Raw genomic sequence first — 22,682 nt, 5'->3', positions numbered from 1 at the left:
AAAGCTCACGAAAGGTGAAGCTCCCCATTTATTTCCAGTAAGTTTGATAATGTTGTAGTGATTTGCATAGCAGTTTGCATGCCATGGATGTTACTAAACTAAATATACCACAATGAAACTGATCAGAAATGCCTTGACCTCTGACCTTTATGATTGGGTAGTCACCTAAAATAAAGGTGCACTCCCCCCTAAGCCATGAAACCCAGTATCATACAGAATGAAGCAAAGAAAGACGATAAATACACTCAGTGTTCACTTGATTGGGTACATTTGTGACCCGTTCTATCATAATGAGCAAATTTCACATTTATCTAAAATTATTTCTTTTAGGCTGTTTTGGGATTTCATCTTCATTTGGCAGAACAATATCATAATATGCACATCTTAATGCCAAATTCAGAGTAGCAATATAGTTTTCAAGCTTTTAAACGCAAAATTTAAAAGTGAAAGTAACACCGGAGTTGTGCAATGAGTGTATAATCAAGATCAAGAACAGTTATTTTCTTCTTCCACAGTTTCCTCTTTCCATCACTTTGGTACAGCTTAATACTCATCTCATCTGTCCATAAGACACTCTACCGTTTTTTAATGTGCGCCAAAAACTTGAACGTTCTGTTCTTGAGACTTAACATGGGTTTGCATCTTGTGGTGAACTCTCTGTAGTTATGGTGATATGGTATGTACGTCTTTTTATGCTAATCTTTGACTAATCCATGCATACATCCTGCAGGTTGATCTGCCTGATAGTTGAAACGTGTGAAATGTGTTCACACTTTTATGCAAGCATTCTTTGGTTATCTACTGTAATGTTTCAGTATTTGTTCTGTATGTTTTCATGTTTATTCTTGTTTATTATTCATTTTTCATAGTTACCAGGTTTATGTTTTCCATTACAGTTCTCTATTGTCCTCCCCTGTTATGTCTGCGTCTGAATGTTTACCAGTCTAATCACTCCCCTGTCTGCGTCCCACTATTCGGGTGGTTACGGTAGTTTTCGGGTTTTCAACATTTCTTCTAAAACTCGTGATTCTTACTTCCTGCTTTTTCTTGGTAGTTAAATGTTGTAAAGCACGATTCTTACTAACTACTACTAATCTAGGTTTTGTACAGTACTAATCCGATTAATACACTTACTGTCTGTCTAACTAACTAACTAACAATCACTTTTATTGGGTAGTTTAGAAATATTCACGTAACTAACTCACTAACGCAATCTCTTAGTATTTCTGCACTGTTCTGTAACTCCGCCTCCCTATGCTATCCCTGATTACTCGTTTAGTTTCAGCGAAGTGTTCGCACCTGTCTCTAACTATCACTACGTCTACGCAAATGTCTACTCCCTAATCCGGAGCCGTATGTTTTACATGTTTTGTTTCGTGCATCCAGTCCGCGTTTTCGTCTCCCTCCCGTTATTATGTTATTACCCTATTATGTTTCCCCACCTGTTGTCTATTTGTTTAGCCCACCTTTTCCTCTGCCCCGCCTAGATTGTCACCTTCCCTCTTGTATTTAAACCCCATTCTCAGTATGCTTCTTTGTCAGAACGTTGATCATAGTAAGTGCCGATTTTATGTAAGCCTTATTATTGAGATTCTTGATAGACACCCCTTTGCCTTGACTTCCGTACCTGCCTTGCCCTCTTGTTTTGTTTGTTTTTCTGGTTTTTCGACGTTTTCGCTTTGTGTTTTTGACGACGAGTTTGTTTTTGCCCTTCTGTACCTTCGCCCTGTGATTTTCTGGATTTTGACCTCTTGCTTGTTTTTCGACCATTCTTTTGCTTTTCGTTTTTGGCTGTGTACTGGATCTCTTGGCTTTTGACTACTGAACATTAAAACTACGATTTTGGATTATCCTGTGGTCTGCATCTGGGTTCTCTGCACCGTACATAACAATCTACTACAACAGTCTTCTGTGACCTACCAGGTCTTTGCTATTGCTGAGCTCACCAGTGAATTCTTGCTTCCTAATAATGTACCTAACAGTTGATTTGGTAAATGGTTGGCATTTATATAGCGCCTTTATCCAAAGCGCTGTACAATTGATGCTTCTCATTCACCCATTCATACACACACTCACACACCAACGGCGATTGGTTGCCATGCAAGGCGCCGACCAGCTCGTCAGGAGCATTTGGGGGTTAGGTGTCTTGTTCAGGGCTATTTCGACACAGTGGGGGATCGAACCAGCAACCCTCCGACCGCCAGACGACTGCTCTTACTGCCTGAGCCATGATTTTGACAATGTTTTGGATATGCCTCATCGATTTATTCAGGTTTTCAGCCTCACCGGACTGCTTTACTGGCGTTGACACTTATTCGGTTGTCAAGTGAAGAGACAACAGGCAATATAAAGTCCACATCTAGAATCAACTGCAGACATTCTGTTGGCTTTCCTGAGCATGAACTAATGATGCGAAGACACATAGCTGGCCAGGGAACAGATGAGTAGCTGATGGGGAGGGGGTGTATAAAGTGCTGTAATTCCTCCACGGACCACTCGTGTAAATACCCTCAAAATACAGCAGATCTGATGTCACACGCACACAGTGGGGCTTTTACAAGAGAGTAAATGCAGGCTGACCCCACACATCATCTCCACTAGGAACAATACGAGGAAATGAATGCTGTAGGGATTAATTATGGATTTGGATCTATCCGGGGATTTCCTGGCCCTGATAGGAATAGCCCTTATTCAAAAGCTTCCATTGTTTAGCATCACATTACATGTGACCCAATACATAATAATACAAAAGATAAATGAAGGGTGGCAACATAATCTGTAAAGCGGACTTATCGTAATAAGTTATCATAGTTTATCACACTTTGTCACACTTTGAAATAATTCAATTAGTGTGTCGTGTGATAGATACACTATTTGTTAATTCCTCTGTTTGAATATTTGCCTTGTAAATGCGAGATTCAATAGCACAAGCCCTGTGAACAACCAGCTATCTTAATATAATAATATGGCGGGCCGTTGATAAACTTTCTCTTATTCTTCATAAACAGTCCACTGAAATATGTTCCTGAATCTTGATTCGTATTTGATCTGCATCACTTAGTTTGAAAGTTTGAAACGAGTTTCTGCACTGCAAGGCTTTAAATAGGAAAGGAATGGACTGCGTTGCTTACATGATTCAAATGACAGGTCGGGACCACTCGTAAATGTCGTTCCTACCTAAGGAATCATTTTAAAAGTTATTTTAAATCATTTAAGAACAAATCTGTTCGTATGAGTGGTTCTTGCTTGAGGTCCAAAATTCCTGAACAGGTAGGACTGAGCCAGTACCGAATCCTCAGCAGTGGACAGTACAATAACTTTTTTGTTTTCAGGATAAAAATAAAATATAAATAAATATCACATTATTTGTTTTCTAGGCGGCATGGATGGTGCAGTGGGTAGCACTGCCGCCTCACAGCAAGGAGGTCCTGGGTTCGAATCCTCGTCGGCCAGGGCCTCTCTGTACGGAGTTTGCATGTTCTCCCCGTGTCTGTGTGGGTTTCCTCCGGGTACTCCGGTTTCCTCCCACAGTCCAAAGACATGCACGTTAGGCTGATTGGAGAGTCTAAATTGCCCGTAGGTATGAGTGTGTGAGTGAATGGTGTGTGTGCCCTGTGATAGACTGGCGACCCGTCCAGGGTGTATTCCTGCCTTTCGCCCAGTGTATGCTGGGATAGGCTCCAGCCCCCCTGCGACCCTGATCAAGCGGGTTCAGATAATGGATGGATGGATGGATTATTTATTTTCTTTGGTTGTTGATTTATTTGTAACTATCAAAACAATTATTTAGTTCGCACATATTTTTTTAAAGTCATTTTAACAAAGGAAAGTTGAGCAACCTTGTTTCTTGTCATGTTTACATTCCAGCGTGTTCTAATGCCGTAGGGTTATTCGGATATCCAGAAAATTAAAACGACTATTTCAAAAATCAATACGCTTCCTTAGGTGCCACGAGTGAGCCTCCTTCTTCCAGACTCGAAGTCTAGCAGATAAAGCCCTCTCTTCCATTTCCCGTTGGTTCTCTGTCGAAGCAGGAAGGCACCAGTCGCAAAAGCCAAACTAATCAAATATTTATGGGGTGCAACGTGAGGCAGAAATGAACCACAACACACCACTTGACATTTTTTTTAATTGTGTTTTTTGTCATCAAGGTTTTTAGGGGAATAAGGTAGCAGGCTGGCAACAGGGATGCCAAAACCACTGGCGTACTTCTTTTTTTTTTTTTATGGCGATGGTATGTGATGGCTTCTGATGATGATGATGATGATGATTAATATTATTATTATTATTATTATTATTAATAATTTTTTTGCTCCAATAAAATTGAATGGGTGGCATAAACTGAAAAATGTAGAGCTACTAAGCTGGCAGGTAGGTTCCATTACTACACCACCACTCAGGTTATCAGCCAATTTTTTCCCCAGGTTCCTTGGCTTACAAACAAAATGTACAGTATATTTCAGATTCATTTCGTGTCTGCCGAATTTTTCCACCAGTTTGAAAATTCTATAAATGTAATCTAATCTTCACCAAATTTGACAGAGAGCATGCTGGTATTTATCCATTACTTAAATTGTTGTGGGTGTGGATGTTTTTTCTAAAACAGCTGTAACTTATTAAGCTTACAGTAGGTCTGATCCTCACCAAACTTGGTACACTGTCGGTCCATGATTCTGTGGTCACACGCCAATTTCTCAGCAAATAGGTGAAGCTATAAGCAGTAAATACATTTAAATGCCTATAACTCTTCACTTAACTTTTGAGCAATCAGATTAAACTTTGTTATCGTCCATATCTGTACAAGTCCCCAACAGGGTTTTCAAAGATAAAAATATATATTAAAAAACATGGCTGCTTTTTTCTACTTCTTAAAGTTTTTAATCTTCAATGCCGGAAGTAACCTCAATAAAAGTCCATGAGATGTTAATCTAATCCTATGGGCATGGAAATGTTTACTGGAACAGCTGTAACTCTTGAATATTTTGTAAAAAGGGGGAATTCTCCCACAATGGTATATGCAGCTACTCTTAAAGTGAATATTGCACATCGTATACCACCCAATCTGTCCTAATAAGCATGCTATAGTATTTACAATGTTAGTTCAATAACAAATTGCCCCACTGAAAGATAGTAAGTGCTTTTCTTTTCAAGCACTCAGAGTGTTGACCTGAAACAAAGAGTCATTTGCTTAATATTATGTACCGGCAGTCTAGCTGAGTCAGGCGGGTTGTTGAAAGTTTGTCCGTTTCCATTTGTATTGAGCTGGCTAATGGCAGCGATGAAGGGATGCATTGCTTGCAGGTGATAATGTAAACATGTGAAACAACCCTCATAATTGTTTTACTGTACAATGCAGACAGCACCCCTTTTGACAGTAACTTTCTCTCTGCTTCTAACTTTTACCTGTCAGATTTAACAACCCAGATGTTGTGAAAATTCTTTTTGTGAACAGTGAAAATTTCACATTAAAATGACCGATCATTTTTAAACATTAAGGATTAATTGAGTAATTGCACTAATAAATATTACAGCCCTCGTTGAAATGTGAAAATGTTATTTGAGACATATTTATTTACAGGCAGGGCTTATTTCATGGGGCTGTAAAAAGTGTTTTTGATGAGTACCTTTCCACACAGTGACAGCGCTGTTATACAGGGAATATTGGTCTGAATATTTTGTCTGCCTGAGCCAAAGTTAGATTGATCTGTGAGGATGGAAATGACTTAGCTGATGACCATAACGTGCTTGATTAGTTTTTCGTGCACTCCACTTTTAAGTGTGTATGTTTATCGACATGCGATTCCATGTCTGGATGGTTTTATGCATTGAGTTGTTGCTACCTAATAAGGTGCACACTGAGTGTATACTGTATCTTTCTTTAAAAATATAGCTAAAATATCATTTCAAAATATAGTGAAAATGGTAATGTAAATCTTTTGTTCGTAAGTACTGTAGCTCATTACAGGGCAAATACCTTTGTTTCGAAAAATCATGAAAAGGTAAAGACTTCAACCAGGCAATGGCCTGTTACAACACAAATGTATTGAGGAATTTGCCGTGCCTTGCTGTTTATTTTGGGTCTGATACAATGTGCGTGTGACAATAAAAACATGCTCCCTCATAGGAACTGAGCGAACAATCTCAAAATAAAAACTCGCTCTTAAACATAATGTGCTGCTTATGTTGGATTGGTTCAAGGTCGATTTGCTGGGCTTTGGGCTACAAAAGTCCTTTTCTATCTTGAGCTAAAAACCCAACATAGGTCAGAGTCCTAAGCTTTCAGAAAAGCATAGACCAGTGCCCAGGAAACTGAACTTCAGCTTCTGCTGAGCAGTACTGCGCTTTCATATCAAGCGCAAACATCATTCTGGAGTGCTCAATATCGACAAAAGTTGAGTCAAACACAGAAACGGGGAAGACATCCTTCACTGCGGAAAATGCATGAGGAAATATAAAAAATGTATGCGCTGATTATTTATAATTAATATATTTGGCCTCCCATTTGGCAGGTCAGTAAAAGCACTCCTCACAAGCTAAGGGCGATGTCATGACTATAGATCCACAGGCTGCAGGCTCTTCTAAGTGTACGGACACGGAGACAGGAACTGTGTGTAGGGGCCAAGGAGTATAAGAGATGGCAGCAACAATTATGATTAATTACAGTATGCAGCTCAGCAGGTAGACTAGAGAGTGACAAGAAATGATGGCTGTCAGCAAATACCCAAATATAGGATATTATACAAGAGCAGTGGGGAAGACTTGTTACAACTCCCAAACTGGGTGAAAAACGTACATAGGTACGAGTTTGTTAAAAAAAAAAGAAAAAACAAACATAATTTTACATGTAGGTACAACATCATTTTCACTATCCTAGTCTTCATTATGTCAATGCGCATTCTGTTGTAGTAGTATATTGGATTTCCGTGATTTACGTGTCAGTCTTGGCTAATGTGAACAAATTGTCAACATGACACATTCATTCATTAAAATATGTTAATAACAGCACTGACTGGTCTATTCACTTGATCCGAACTAGATCATCTACAGCCTACACTTGGAAAATGCATGCAAAAGGCTGTCTGTAAACAATATACAGTATACATGTATGGCTTTGCTGGCAGACCAGATGGACCAAATCCAGTTTGAATACAAGGTCCACATACATACAAGGCGTACAAATATAAATGGGTAGGGTTGTATGCCTGACATGCTTTAAGTACCTTAACACATAGACTGCTTGTGCACACATTTAATTTTATGGTTTTTCTTCCGTTTAATAATTTTATCACCAGCTATTATGTTCACCGACATCATACATATTTAAACACTTTCCATTTAACAGACCGTACATTCAATTTTGGTAAGAGTTAAGTGATAAACCCTACTCTCACTGAATTGCTATTTATCTGCATAAAAAATTACAATTCATTGATTCCCACATCAGCAAATTAGCGGTGACAAAGAGGGGAATGAGCCAGAAATGCTGGAAGTGTTTGCTGACCCTCAACTCCTTGTGGTTGGCATATAAAAACTGTGTCCAAAAAACCAAGAATACTGATTGGATTCATTACATTATTGGCATTTGGCAGACGCTCTTATCTAGAGCGACGTACAGTTGATTAGACTAAGCAGGAGACAATCCTCCCCTGGAGCAATGCAGGGCTAAGGGCCCAACGGCTGGGCGGATCTTATTGTGGCTACACCAGGGATCGAACCACCGACCTTGCCTGTCCCAGTCATCTACCTTAACCACTACGCAACAGGCCGCCCTACGATATGTAGGATTCTACATTATAATGACAGATGTATACTATTATAATATAATATTCACAGTTCAATAGTGAGACAGTTGAAATGGTGACATTCACCATCCTCACTATTATTCTACACCTGCTATGTCACTTTTCCGGGACATTCTGCCGGACGCCAAAAAGACTCAGAATTCTGCCAACACACACCTACAGCTGTAGCCATTACAGCAGTAGGCTACAGAATGAAGGAAAAGAGGATCCTGTTTTGTTTCAACGACGATAAAAACATTTTAGTGAGCCCAACCACACCCTGACCTGTCCAGGGTGTATTCCTGTCTTTCGCCCAATGTATGCTGGGATAGGCTCCAGCGACCCTGTACAGGATAAGCGGGTTAAGATAATGGATGGATGGATGGATGGATGATACGATGATCAGAGACAGTCTGTGTCAGTAACTAATGGACAGTACTGTACGCTCTGAAACTAATTAATTTGAACAAACCAGACTCACATAATACATCTTAGTGCTGAAACATTATGTGGATAGAACATTTCTAAGCTTCAGAGAGAGAAACAATTGTACATTTCTCAAAACATTTAAGTTATTCTCTAATGTATCTGTTTATATTAGCAATGATAATTTTTCCACTTGGCGGGATCAAAATTGTACGTATTTAAAGGACTTGTCTCAGCTATTGATCCAAAACAATATTCATAACGTACGTAAAACATAGAGGAAGGCCATGACAGTCAAGAAAACAGATGCTGGAGCTGACTAAATTCCAGGAACACTCACAAACAACCTTGACTGATAGAACCTAATGGATGGACAGAAGACATAATCCAATGCACGTGAGATTAATGGAGTACTACTAAACATTTGCATTACGTGACTAGTCAACAAGATTGCACTCTAAGAGGCATTAATGCAGCAGTAAAATATTGGATTGTCAAGTGGGACATTAGCCAGGGCAAATGGACTCACTGTACAGGGGTTATCTGTGATGACACCAAGCTCACTCTGGACATCTACTTGATGTTTCCTGGATGCTGGATAGTTTTTTTGATGTTGACAATCAATCAGTCATCTCAGTTGTTTTTTTTACATTTACATTAGATTCCCATTCATTATGGTCAAGATGAGTCGGATCAGCATTTTATGGCCTGTGTTTGTGCCATAGAGAGCTGTGATAACTCTATATTCAATGAAAAAAAAAACTGCTGCTATTAAATTCTATTAAAAATGTAATGTAATTCAATTTAAAAAGTATGAATTCATACGTGTTTGTTCGCTAGTTATACTGTACCTACACTACGTATAACCGGTAGTGTAACCTGCAATATAAGAGATCTAAGGGACACAGTACTTTGGGAATGGGCATGGGTTAGAACACTGAAATGTTCCTTAAAATTATGGGGCCTTTTGTTAAAAGGGTGCATTTCATTAGAACTAGTGACCACTTTATTAAGTGCGTCTTTACTTTACAACAGCCTGTTAGCGGAACTATCCAATTAGCCAATAATGTGGCAGCAACTCAATGCATAAAACGATGCAGACATGGTCAAGAGGTTCAGTTGCTGTTCAGACTGAACATCAGAATGGGAACGAAAAGTGATCTAAGTGACTTTGACTATGATTGTTGGGGCCTGGCAAGTTTTTGTCTACTGTTGAAGGATGTGTTTCTAGTAGCAACTTTTAAGGAGGTCTGAAAAGAGTGATGGCAGAAAAGATGCTGTGCTGTTAATTCAAAACATTTCAAAAGATGTTGAACAGGTTTCAAAATTAAGGATCATATTGATACTGGGCCTATGCCACAAGAAAGGGTATGTCCTTTGAAAAATAATTGCTGGTAAAATGAAATGTATACAGTAGCCTATACAGGTACAGATACGTTTTTGTTCCAGAACAGGGAAAGTTATTGTTTTTGTATTTTGTGTTTTGATTTCCTTTAAGGAGAAAGAAAATGCCACATTAAGTTCACGGAAAGCCTTAATCCTAACAACACCGCTTCAGTTTGTATATTCTAGCCTTTGATACATCTGAATGAAAACCACAACTTTATTTGTTGCCAAAAAAGAGCAAGTTTCCATTTGCTAGGTGCTTCTTCATGAAACGGACCTCCACATATACCCAGTAAACGCTGCCCACCCAGAGAAAGATGTTCATAGTGGGGCCTGCATGGAATCCAGAGCCAGCATCAGCCTCAAAGCCACCAGTAACAGTCTGCTTCATATTTTCAGACAAATTCCGTTTTTAAAAAAGAGCTAAATTAAAGGCAACGCTCTTCATAATTGTATATTTGTAACCGCATGCTCACCCCCAGAACCAAATGAAAGGTTTGCCATGGGACACCAGCAATAATATATAATCTCAGCTACTCGGGCATACCTCACCCTGCTGGACAAATTTGCAGGGATGTCACAGTGGGGGGAAAGTAATTTCCATGAGATTCACATGATGCACATGTCTACGGTCATTGTTAGTGGGTAGACTGTAAAGTCTGCCTGGAAAATGTGGAAATCTGTGATCACCGCAATATATATTATTCACAGCTGTAAATCCGCTACTCTGGAGAGAAATTACTTGAATGTATTTTCGTTGAAAGGCTACAGTTTGGCGGTTATGGTTCAGAAATAGATTTCAGAGAACGAGACATATCTAGCGTCGCTTTACTGATGTATGATTTCTGAAGTTGCAGCAAATTGACGCGAACTGATCGCAAATGGGATTCGATTCTACTGTATAAATTACAGCGTGAAATTAGAAAAATATCATTCACACCTCTGATGAAGAAAATATGGCCCAATGAAATAACACTAAGCTATATTCTATGCTCTAAGTGACCCTACGCTGTTATCCAAGCCGCTGTATAGAAGTACTGCCTGCACACTTTTTATTGAGCCTGAAAATTATAATGATGTGTACAATGTAAACAGTCCAAGAAAAGTATATTCTTAGACATACAGTACACACATAGACTATTTAGGTCCACATTTACACACACACACACACACACACACACATACGCGCGCGCGCACGCACACACACACACATACACACATACACACACACATAGACTATTTAGGTCCACATTTACACACACACACACACACACATACGCGCGCACGCACACACACACACATACACACATACACACACACATACACACACACACACGCACACACATACACACACACACACATACACACACACACACACACACACACATACATACATACACACACATACACACACACTTCCATTAAATTCACCAGAACCAGGGTAGGTCCCAGCCAAGACAGCAAGCCTTTGCCACAAAGTTAAGGGAAGACCTGATGCAGCAAACCCAGATGGCTATTTTAAAGCTAAGTTATAATATGTTTCGTGCGCTGGTTTTCTGGATGCATGTGGCATGGCTGCAGGCTGGATGTTTCAGTCCCCTTGCTTGCTTCCCCTTTGTTGATCTGCCGTACGTTTCTCTGCTACACATATGGATACAGTTAGAGATACGTAACACAGACTGTGTTTTGTATAAAATAATATTATTCAGGTGTACTTCAGCATACATTGGGGTTACATACAGTGCCCTCTAATATTATTCACAACCCTGAGAAAGGGAGTTGAACTATTCTGCCGTTAACTGTTCAGTCCAAGAGCCTTGGCTCACCCTCCCTGTGTACCATGACACTGACGTTTGGGTACAGGGCTGGTTCAGAACAGTTTATGGTATGCTTGGCGACCAGCTGCTGAAGTTCAGTACAGTGTACGATGCACTAGGGCAGCACTGACCAAAACACGCAGCAGTGCAGTCCAATCTCGGTCACAACGCCCTCTCTGAATCCACTAATCTGCGATTTTGAGGTCCTCACATCCGTTTTTTGTACTCAATATGACTTAGTTGTTGGCCTTAACATGACTTTATGTCATCTCCTCTATTGCAAATGCAATCAAAAATAACTGCAGCTATGAACCGGTAAATACACACAGAACAAACACATTCATAACCAATACAAGTGCACGTGGGTGTGTGCCTGTGGGCAAACACCACACGCGCACATACACACACGCGCACACACAGGCTATATCTTCTTTTTGTGCCATAATCACGCAGTCCAAAAACACAAAAAGTCAAATGCACAACCTGTATTCCGAGATCAGAGATGCTTCTCAGGTCCAGCAGAACGCCCATCCATGTCTTGAGGTCAGAGTAAGGCGTATGTAACTGTCCGCAAGGAAGGAAATGGGCGGCGATTATTATTTCTGAAAGCTGAAGAGGTTCACTCTTGGAAGCGAGAGGAAACAGATGCGGAAAATGATGCCCAACACGGTGCACGTAGACCACACGGTCAGAACTTAAAGAAAACGATTTGGCCTATTCGTCACATTCGCTCAGTGGAACTCAGAACGTCAATGGATGCGAGCGAATGGAACATTTATTATAACGACGAAAAGAAATGGTAAGTTAACCAGCCTAATGGAATTTTCGGAATACTTCACAATCAAAGCTTGACGCAAGTCAAACAATGTGTGATTTTTTCAAAGTCAACACAGTGATTTTAATGTTTGCGCAATGACTAATACTATTACAGAGAAGTGGAAAAGTCTAATTCAGTGAGTACATCAGTACAATTATTAAATTGGAGTTGGGTATACATTTTCTTTCGTCATTCAATCACATTTCGAAATGTCCAGTGTCGCAATTGAAAGTTTGAAGTTTGTATATTTTATTGAAAATTAAGTGACAATAATAGCCTACATATTATTAAAGAAATAGCAGTTGGTTCTAAACCAAGCACTGCGAAATGGTAGATTAAGTTTTATTATAATAATTAATATTTAGCTTACGTGATACTTAATATACGTTTGCACGGTTGGTGTTTTTTTTTAAATGAATTTTATTTTTGTGAATTTTTATTACGCGAATGATTGACTAATGCATTTTCCATTGTTAAGACGTTCCAAAGAAAACGACATAAAAAACTAATTATTAATCGTGAATAGGATTATGTAGGCTAAATGTACATTTGACTAAAGGGGTATGCGACTAAAGCTCTTAAATGTGACGTAAAATGACAAAAGTCACGAAAGAATACAAATGATCGCATGTTTATTGCGAGAATACATATGGAGTGAGAAGGCATTTACACATTAAACATTCTGCTATATTCCGAATAAATGTTTTTGCTTTCCGTGTAATGACTTTTCTTTTTTTCCAGTGAACTTTCGGCAGCACCACAGTGCCCTCCAGACAAAAGGAAAACCGTAGGTCGTAAGGACATCAGAGCCTGGCGGTGCCTTACTAATAGCAGCGGCTTCCCGCTACTGTGCTGCCCCCTGCAGGAAATACACTGAACTATTCTGAAAGATGAGCAACAAGATCTATATCCACTATAACTACACGGGGAAGCTTGACAACCGAAAGGATAACAGGAGTGGTACTATAGACGCTAAAACTGTGGTCTTCCTAGTGGTATGCTGCTGCATTGTCTTAGAGAACTTGATGGTGCTGGTGGCAATATGGAAAAACCACAGGTTCCACAACCGCATGTATTTCTTCATTGGGAACCTGGCGCTCTGTGACTTGCTGGCCGGAGTGGCCTATGCAGTCAACTTACTCATGTCAGGCGAGAGGACACTCAGCTTGTCTCCAGTCGCATGGTTTGTGCGTGAAGGGAGCATGTTTGTGGCATTAGCCGCGTCCACCTTCAGTCTACTCGCAATTGCCATCGAGAGACACATGACCATGGTTAAAATGAGGCCTTACGATGCAAATAAGAAATACAGGGTGTTTCTGCTCATCGGCACTTGTTGGCTGGTTGCCATTTCATTGGGAGCTTTGCCAATCCTCGGGTGGAACTGCCTGGGCAACCTGCCGGACTGCTCCACCGTACTACCTCTGTACAGCAAGAAGTACGTGGCGTTCTGCATCACCATCTTCATCGCTCTGCTGCTCTCCATCGCCATTCTGTACGCCCGCATCTACGCGCTGGTGAAGTCCAGCAGCCGCAAGGTCACCAAGCACAGCAACTCGGAGCGGTCCATGGCCCTGCTCCGCACCGTCGCCATCGTGGTCGGGGCCTTCATCGCCTGCTGGGCGCCGATATTCGTCCTGCTGCTGATCGACGTGGCGTGCGGACACAGACAGTGCCCGGTCCTCTACAAGGCCGAGTGGTTTCTCATCCTGGCCGTGCTGAATTCCGCCATGAACCCGGTCATCTACACTCTGGCCAGCAAGGAGATGCGCCGGGCGTTCTTCGGCCTGGTGTGCAGCTGCCTGGTCAGGACCAAGGCCGTCCGACCCGCCCTGGAACACAGCAGGAGCAAATCCAGCAGCAGCCGCGGGCAGAGGCCGGTGGGTCCGGGGAACCCGGAGACGGCAGTGCCAACCTCGCCTCAAATGTTGGCGTCTCTGAACGGTGGAGAATGTTGACCGGAGAGTAGACGCCCCTGCTGAATCAATCGCAGAAAATGGAAATCTGGGAACACTCAAAATTACATCTGTAATTGTGTTTGTGCGCAAACACTTATTTATTTCCTTCATCCTTTTTCGAGGTGAAACAAGCAGTAGAAAATGGTTGCAGAAATCTATTCCCGAAAACATACACGGTGCCCCTAAAAATGTTAAAATGTACTGTATGGTGTTATAATTGCATGCTATGAAGTTTAAATTGCCTGTGCATAAAGATGGTAATAGTTTATAATAAATAATAATTTATTTATTCATACTGTGATTTTTTTTTTGTACTTCAATATTTTTTTTATCCACGAGAGCTAATTGGCTCATTGCTGCACTTTCCACTGTTAGTTGTCAGGAGCATGTGAAGGCAGCACTGCTTTTTAGCACTCACAATCGAGCTTTAGTATCATGCCCAAAGTGGAAGACATACAAGAAGGCACTCCTAGTGATTGGTTATCAAATGTATACAATGGTATGTGTTTACAGTGAAACATTTGAGAAGTCCTATCAGACTGCACCTCAGACTTTATGCGCATGCAGTTTGGAGCTTTTGACAGGTCACAAAATGTAAGGTGTACATATTATACCTGATGAGATTCATCAAATCTTGAAGAACATATTTGAGCAGGACTCTTTGTGTTGTTTGAGAGGTTTTAAAGCCAAGTGTAAACTCTGCATATCGTCCAGTAATAAAAGATGAGATTGGGACCTCACTATTACAAGCATTTGACAATATGCATTATTGTTTTATTTGTAAATAATGTAAACAAAAAAGAAAAGAAAAAAGTGATCTGTTGAATGTTTGTTTCGTGAGCAATAGCAATATCTGGAGTAACCCTATAAAAGTGTCAATGTCTGCTGCTTCAAAGTGCTTCAGTATGGCCATATCCGTAACAGTACAGTTCAGCAATAATGAATTTCAAACGTGGCACAGGGATGTTGGAGAGGCCGGAAGTGCAGTTAAGCAGTGAAGGAGGTTAAGCAATATGAGAGGAACGTACGCTTGCACAGTAAGACAAGAAGCATGCATCATAAATGTGTTTGTACAGTACTGCCTTCATGGTAATCACTACATGTAGATTCTGTAAACGATATGGCATTCGCATGCAAGTGTTCTGTATTGTATCTGGTGTAATTGACACATTTCAAATGGCATATGGAAAATGTTAATATTATTGCAGTGTACTGTACTTCAGTCTCATTCTGAAGCTGAAACAGGATTATGATTCCTGCAGTCAATGGTGACTAGTACTGTATAACGCTCAGAGACTGTAAGTATCACCATAACACCATAACCATAACTATTATGAAATTCTTAATTGTATGTATAGGGGACAAAACTTTCTGAAGGCAGTTTTGCATATTTCAGATCTTTTTTCATGACCAAAAAATCATCATGCTCACTGATTACATAATTTACTCTCTATCGCGTGGGGTACATATCTTGAGCATATGTGACCAAAATGCTCAATTAATACCCAAATAAATAAACATTTGGATCATATAAAAGCTTTTCTGAAGACTCCAGGAGGTCAAATTTGGCATATTTCAAATTTGGAAAAATATCTTTATAAATGAATGCTATCTCTTCAGACTCTGAGTGAAGTGAATGAAGACGATTCTGCAGAGTAGCACTTGGATTATGTAAGCAGTGTTCTTGAGTGTAAACAAACTTGCTTTATTGTGTGGCCATTTACTTTGTATCTGTTTAACTCTAATTTCTTGTAAATACTCAGTTCCAGTTCCACTTAATTTTACATATTTGACAGAATGTATGTAAGACTTGGTATTTGTCATGTCGGGCAATGAGTCTGCACTGTCAATCTCCTTTGGACATTTCTGTACCTGAATAATAAAATTAACAGAAAAAGACACATTCACTGTTTTATTGCCAACAGTCTTACAGAGTGATGAAAATCCATACAACCAAAGATTAAATCTGTAAACATCTTCAGGAAACAACCACTTTTTCATTCCAAAGGATTTGAGTGTGATTCTACTCACTGTTGTTCAAGTTCAGAATAAATACATTTCAAAAGATAAAAGGGACTGGACTGTTGAATCTTCAGCAGCAATATGTTAGCACTGCAAAGCACAACCTTTAATGAATGGGCACGCCCTCGGCGAACGTCAGAAAAGGTTTGGCTATTGCAGTTAAAAGAACAAACACCATTGGTACAATGAAAAGGCACATTTTCAAGGACAAAAATCTGGCAAAGCAATGTAATTGTTAACTCCCCGCATATGAATAAACCTTTTTTTTTAAATTAAAATAAATCTGTTGAAAAGATGTTATGCCAAACTGACTTGTACTTTATCAACGAAGAAGAGTCCAAGAAAAAGTTTTGTGGCACTTAATTTGTCCATTGTACTGATCTGATTGAAATCATAAAAACTTTTTTGCAAGAAAATGGCGAGTAAACTGTCTAATGGGATGGACATTTAGATTGTATTACATTCTCTCTGTGTGTTTTTGTATGTGTGTGACAGAGAGGAAAGAGAGAATGAGAGAAGGAGAGAGAGAAAGAGAGAGAGAGAGAGAAAGGACATTGTTTGCATTGCTATCCTTATGTGGCTCAATAAACTATTATCCATTCAAAAAGGTTTTAATACTCCTTCAGCATTGGCCTACTGATGTATGAAAAATAAAAACGGCCTTTAAAGAAAGACACAAAGTTTAACAATAAAATGTGAATATTATCAGAATTTTGTTTCCTCATTTTCCCATATAGTATTTTGACATCTGGAAAAACAAACAAACTCTTGAAACATTGTGAATATTGAACAAAATATATTTGGGCAGATCTCTTTATTTATTATTTACTTATATTTACTTCTGCAGGACTGTTAAATAAACATTTAACCCCGTGTTTGCATCAAAGTAGCATATAACGTAGCTCAATTGTATCTTATGTGGTTCTCCTGGTAGGTCTAACTAATCTCATAACACTGTTTCAACAAGGCTGCATTCAGGAGAAAGGTGTTCTGTTTCAGCTCCTTTTTGTGAGGTATATACAAATTGCATTCTGTCCTCGTCTGAGTGCAAAATGCAGTGATTGAACATAAGCATTCAGTTCCACAGATTAGAATTTGAACTGAGATCAAAACAATCAATGTGCTGAAGATTGCTCAATACAACTTATTTCACAAAAACTGTGTACAGAATGCTAGAAAATGTGACCCTCTGGGACAGCAAGCAGCACTGTTGGTACTGCAAGTACAATCAAAACAATGGTGATCAAGTGTGCAGTTTAAAATGTATTTTTAAGAAACATGTAAGTTGTCAACTTGTTTTGGTAACATAATATCAGGATCAACATTTTTCTTCTATTGGATATGGTAGTAACATGTGACCGTACATCTCTGTTCCTAGTCTGTTTAAGTACTGAAAATACGTTTTACACAAAATAACACATGCAAGACAACTCTTTTGTAGGAAAATTAGAATACGAACATACAAACCCAAAACAACGTGTTAGTGTTTTGTTTCTTCTTTGCTTTGACTCTTCTTTTTGTAAACATTGCTTAATCTTTCTCTCCAAAAGAAGAAAAAAATACAAAATGAATTATTTTCCCATTTCAGCTAGGAGGTCAAATACAAGAATAATATTTTCAAAACTATTTAAAATAATTTAGCGCATGGTTAGTGTGATGCAGGGTTAATTTGCTTCAAATAAACCTTCTATATACACTCAGTGACCACTTTATTAGGCAGACCTGTACACCAGCTTGTTAATGCAAATATTTAATCAGCCAATCATGTGGCAGCAACTAAATTCATAGAAACATGCAGACATGATCAAGAGGTTCAGCTGTTCTTCAGACCAAATGTCAGAATGGGGAAGAAATGTGATCAAAGTGACTTTGACATGGAATGATTGTTGGTACCAGACAGGGTGGTTTGAGTATCTCAGAAACTGCTGATCTCCTGGGATTTTCATGCACAATCTCTAAGGTTTGCAGAGAAAGGTGCGAAAAACAAAAAACATCCAGTGAACAGCAGTTCTGCGAGCAAAATCATTATGTTAATGTTAATGAGAGAGGTCAGAAGGGAAGGGCCAGACTGGTCAAAGCTGACAGGAAGGTGACAGTAACACAAATATACCACACATTACAACAGTGGTGTGCAGAAGAGCATCTCTGAACACACAACGCATCAAAACTCTAAGTGGATAGGCTACAGCAGCAGAAAACCAATACATCTAAAAAATAAGTCTAATAAATACCTATTAAAGTGCTCACTGAGTGTATATCTTTCTAATAACTGTCTATAGATGCATGATGGCCCAGGCTCCTCCACTGTGAGACTCATCCTGCTTTTATTTCAACAGGCATGAACAAATTTGAAAACAAATTTGACCGGTAATAAGATTTACAAATATATTGAGTGAATTTTGTTCAGTTAACTGTAAATACAGTATGTGTGTAGTCATGCTAAGGACATACATATAATGCATGAATAAAATGTGTATATGTAACTTTTATTTAGTTATCTCATCGTTTGACACAGCGTGTCACGTGAACTACCTCTACAGTGAGTACACATGGCCAGAGTATACTGTAGGTCTGGCTGGAAGATGTACCCATGTAATGTCATTGTAACCAATGTGCAGCTATTGTTCATGTAGTATGTGGGTGCAGCTTGTCTACCAGTTGCGAGTGTGAAACACATTTTATGCATTCATATACACAACTGAATTACAGCGTGTCTAAATAAACCTACAGTAACCCTTGTTCTCCAGTAAACCCAATAACCAATCCTTGGTAATATAGTACAGGTAGCTTCCAATTCCACTGGATGTATTTTACTACAGTGCAATTACATAGGTCCTACTTAAATAAAGTACGAGCATGTATTATATATTTTTGTGAGTTTGTACTGTATATGCAACCTAAAAAACATACATAAAAATGGACAAATCGCATTTATTTTGTATACTGTAATTATTATTTTACATACAGACCATTTTTATAAAGGTATCTATATACTGCAGTTAACCAAGGAGTTGCATTAATGAAATCAGACATCAAACAACCCCTTGAATTGAGTGAGTATGTAAAAAATACAAAATTAAATTCTGTAACTTAAACATGGTAACACGTACAGTAAACGCGTGGCTTGATTGTGCTATTCATTGGCGAATGTACTTTCAGTTTTAAGTCCACAATTCAGACTGCCATGGTAACCCATGAGATCAATCAACTGTGACATGAGATCAGCCCTGACCTAATTAACTACACATCCTTTAAGGGTTATAGAGGGATTTCAAACCGGATACGGAGATGTTTCGAAAAGCGTAATACTGTGAGTGTACACAAGCACCTCTCGGTGGGTTAAAGGTCTACAAACAGGGACCACAAGAACAGTTCATTTTCAAATCATGCGACTGCAGTGAGAAATTAGTGTACTGAATAGAAAATTTCACCTTATCTAAAACCACATTCACAGCACTGTGGGGAGTAAGTAGAGATGTCCCAAAATTCTGTGACTACCGGAAAGCAAACAGATACACGTCTCTGTGAAAGCATATTCAACAGTGATTTGATAGAATGTTACCAAATGAACTGTTACTCTAGCTGCAATAAAAGATAGATCCTAAAATATTTAAATACTAACTCCTTTTCAAATATTTAGTTCCTCTAAGTCTTACCAACAATTGTGTAAATCTGGCTGTGCTTCATAGACAAAACTAGAACATTAGGTTATTCTAAAATACTCTTTTTGCCTCCTTGAGGTCAATTTGCAAATAATCTAAACAGTTAACAGTTGCTTTTTCTTGTTTAAAACACCAAATAAACATCTATTCATTAAACCTATGCATGTCCTCAAAAAATATATAATTTCAGTCATCACAACAAAATAATAGTAGTTCTATAAATCGCTTGTCAATTGAAACAAATCTGTTCCCACCTTCACAAGCAGCTAGAAAGATGCCCACATTCCAAAGACACTGTTATCTTTAGCAATTTGTGACAATAATATATTCTCTGTATTCTTCTTCAAGTTTCAAGTTTGAACGGAGACTATTCCTCCAATGCAGCTTGGGAACTTCACTCTTTTCTTGCTACGGGCTGTTTAAGACACAGTTCACTTCCAGCAGAGACTATGGGCAAGTTGTTGTCACGGTGATGGCTAATTAAGTGGCTGATGCTGTCAAAAATGTGATCTTTTGTCCGCACCTTCAAAAAGAAAAGACAGAATTTTTTTTCAACATCTGATTAAGACAAATGTTAAGAGTTTTGTTTGGGCAATATGCCCGTGGTCAAAGATGATGATCATGGCCATTCAATTATTTCATAAGGAGCAACAAAGACTGCATTTGTTACAACTATCTCACCTTATCAGGAGGTAACTTTTCCCAAGTGAGAAATATCTCGAAAAAAAGCCTTCCACATTTATTATGTGTTTTAATTGTACATGAGCAGGTACCATTGCTTTTGTCGAAATACATTTCTCTCTGGAATATGTGCTACTCTCAAAAATGTAATGATTCTGAATAGACCCAGAACAATAATAGAAGGAGAAGTTAATTTCCTGTTTTTAGAAAGGTAAAGTGTTATTTCATTCCATTTAATGCTCACCTTTCTGTATGAGAAAGGATGACTAAGATAATCTATACATTTTATAATAAATGAAGAGCCACTGAGGATCCACTTACCAGTTGTTTGATTATTACTTATTAACATAGCGAGTGATAGCGGAAGAGTAACCAGCTTAAAATATAGCTGAAGTAATACAGAGTATTAAAAAACTCCAGCGTTAATTCAACTCTAACGGAGTAGACAATAGCTACCAACAGGGCTCATATTTACTCTGAGTTAACATTAACCATTCTACTTTATACAGAATAATAAATGAAGTAAGACTTTCCAAATATGTCGTTCAAATTCTTCAAATTTGTGTGTTTTGCAGAACATTTCAGAATTCAGACCGATCCCCAGGTTCTACGGCACTAAAATTGAGCTAATAGAGAAAACAGTTGTAGGACATGTGAAAAGGAAAATACCAATTTACTGCTACATGGACAAACACAATCAATGAATGTCATGAGAAAAACAACGACACTTCAGGAATGAGGATAGGTCTGAGGTCTAAATCTGAATGTCTCACTTTATTATTATTCAATATAAAGTAGAATGGTCAATTTTAACATGCACATATGGTGTTGAACCAACCCTGGAGATCTTTCATACCGCGTATCACTTCAGCTACATTTTAGGCAGGTTACTCTGATAAAAATAATAATAATAATCGATGTTGATCGTGTTTCCTGGTGAATGTGACCTGCGTCAGCCGGCCCACAGCAGGGGGTCGAGGTGGCGTCTGGTCGAGAGACGCGGTTTGGGCTGCGGAGGAGGAGCAGCGGAGCCCGGAACGCAGCGTGCTCACCGTGCCCTTGGGGTCCACCAGCAGGAGGTGCTTGATCTGGCCGTTGTGCATGCCCGTCAGGACGTAGGAGCCCGGGTTGGTGGCGCTCTTCCGCACCAGGAAGTCCCCGTCGTCGCGCAGCAGCCTCTCCGCCTCCTTGCGGCTCATCTCCCCGTGGTACCAGGGCTGCCCGCCCAGCTCCTCCAGGGCCCGGGAGGCCGCCGCCCGCACCAGGAGCGGGCTGCAGTTGTCCACGGAGGCCACCTTGCTCAGCGCCGGCACCGGCGCCTGGGTGAGGATGGCGTCCTCGAAGGGCTCTGGGGGAGAACGGGAAGGTCTATGTTCCCCCACCGCGTAACTGCGTCCCGGAAGGCTCGAGCGCTCCCCGGCAATCGATGCCTCAGCCGAAACAACGGAGCGCTTATTCAATTAGCGAGTAACAGAGTAACAAGCAAAGAGCCGGCATTAAGCCCATGAAGGAAGCACACTCAACCGCATGTGCAGTACATATTAACTTCTGAATTATACATCATCATCATCATCATCAGCGTCATCAGCGTCATCGTCATTTGTTAGACGCTCTTATCCAGAGTGACGTACAGTCGATTAGACTAAGCAGGAGACAATCCTCCCCTGGAGCAATGCAGGGTTAAGGGCCTTGCTCAAGGGCCCAACGGCTGTGCGGATCTTATTTGTGGATTAGAACCACCGATCTTGCGTGTCCCAGTCCTTTACCTTAACCACTACGCTGCAGGCCGCCCCTAATGGGAGGGGCACCTTACCCGTTAAGGCCCTTTCTCATTTCCCACGCTCTGCCATGCTATCTGCCCTGATGCAATCGTACAAAGCTGCCCTGCTGCCCGGCTCATTCTGCTGCACTGCCTGCTTTGGAATCCTGCTATTCCTAATTCATGCCTTAAATCTTTTGTGCTGCCACCACCACCCCGGCATCCACCGGTGAGCTCTGCACCAGCCCAGCAATCCACCGGTGAGCTCTGCACCACCCCAGCAATCCACCGGTGAGCTCTGCACCACTCCAGCAATCCACCGGTGAGCTCTGCACCACCCCAGCAATCCACCGGTGAGCTCTGCACCACTCCAGCA

At 40.0% G+C, this 22,682-nt stretch overlaps 2 protein-coding genes across 3 annotated transcripts in view; one reads left to right on the top strand and one right to left on the bottom strand.

Moving 5' to 3' along the window:
* Positions 1-13,117: 13,117 nt before the first annotated feature.
* On the top strand, positions 13,118-14,182 carry LOC133141598 (sphingosine 1-phosphate receptor 3). The gene has a single exon (XM_061262164.1). The coding sequence runs from the start codon at positions 13,118-13,120 to the stop codon at positions 14,180-14,182; it is 1,065 nt and encodes a 354-aa protein (XP_061118148.1).
* A 1,899-nt stretch (positions 14,183-16,081) lies between these two features.
* Positions 16,082-22,682, bottom strand: part of shc3 (SHC (Src homology 2 domain containing) transforming protein 3) — a 32,303-nt gene continuing 25,702 nt past the window's right edge. For both annotated transcript variants that reach the window (XM_061215718.1, XM_061215719.1), the window contains exons 11-12: positions 21,600-21,895; positions 16,082-20,389 (exon numbers count right to left, since the gene is read on the bottom strand). In XM_061215718.1, the coding sequence (XP_061071702.1) occupies positions 20,261-20,389; positions 21,600-21,895 (425 nt within the window). In that variant the 3' untranslated portion in view covers positions 16,082-20,260. The remainder of the gene's footprint in view (positions 20,390-21,599; positions 21,896-22,682) is intronic.

Source organism: Conger conger, chromosome 12, assembly GCF_963514075.1.
Source record: "Conger conger chromosome 12, fConCon1.1, whole genome shotgun sequence".
Classification (NCBI taxonomy): Eukaryota; Metazoa; Chordata; class Actinopteri; order Anguilliformes; family Congridae; genus Conger; species Conger conger.
Note: the sequence above shows the minus strand (reverse complement) of the source record. Positions and strands in the feature narration are given on the sequence as shown.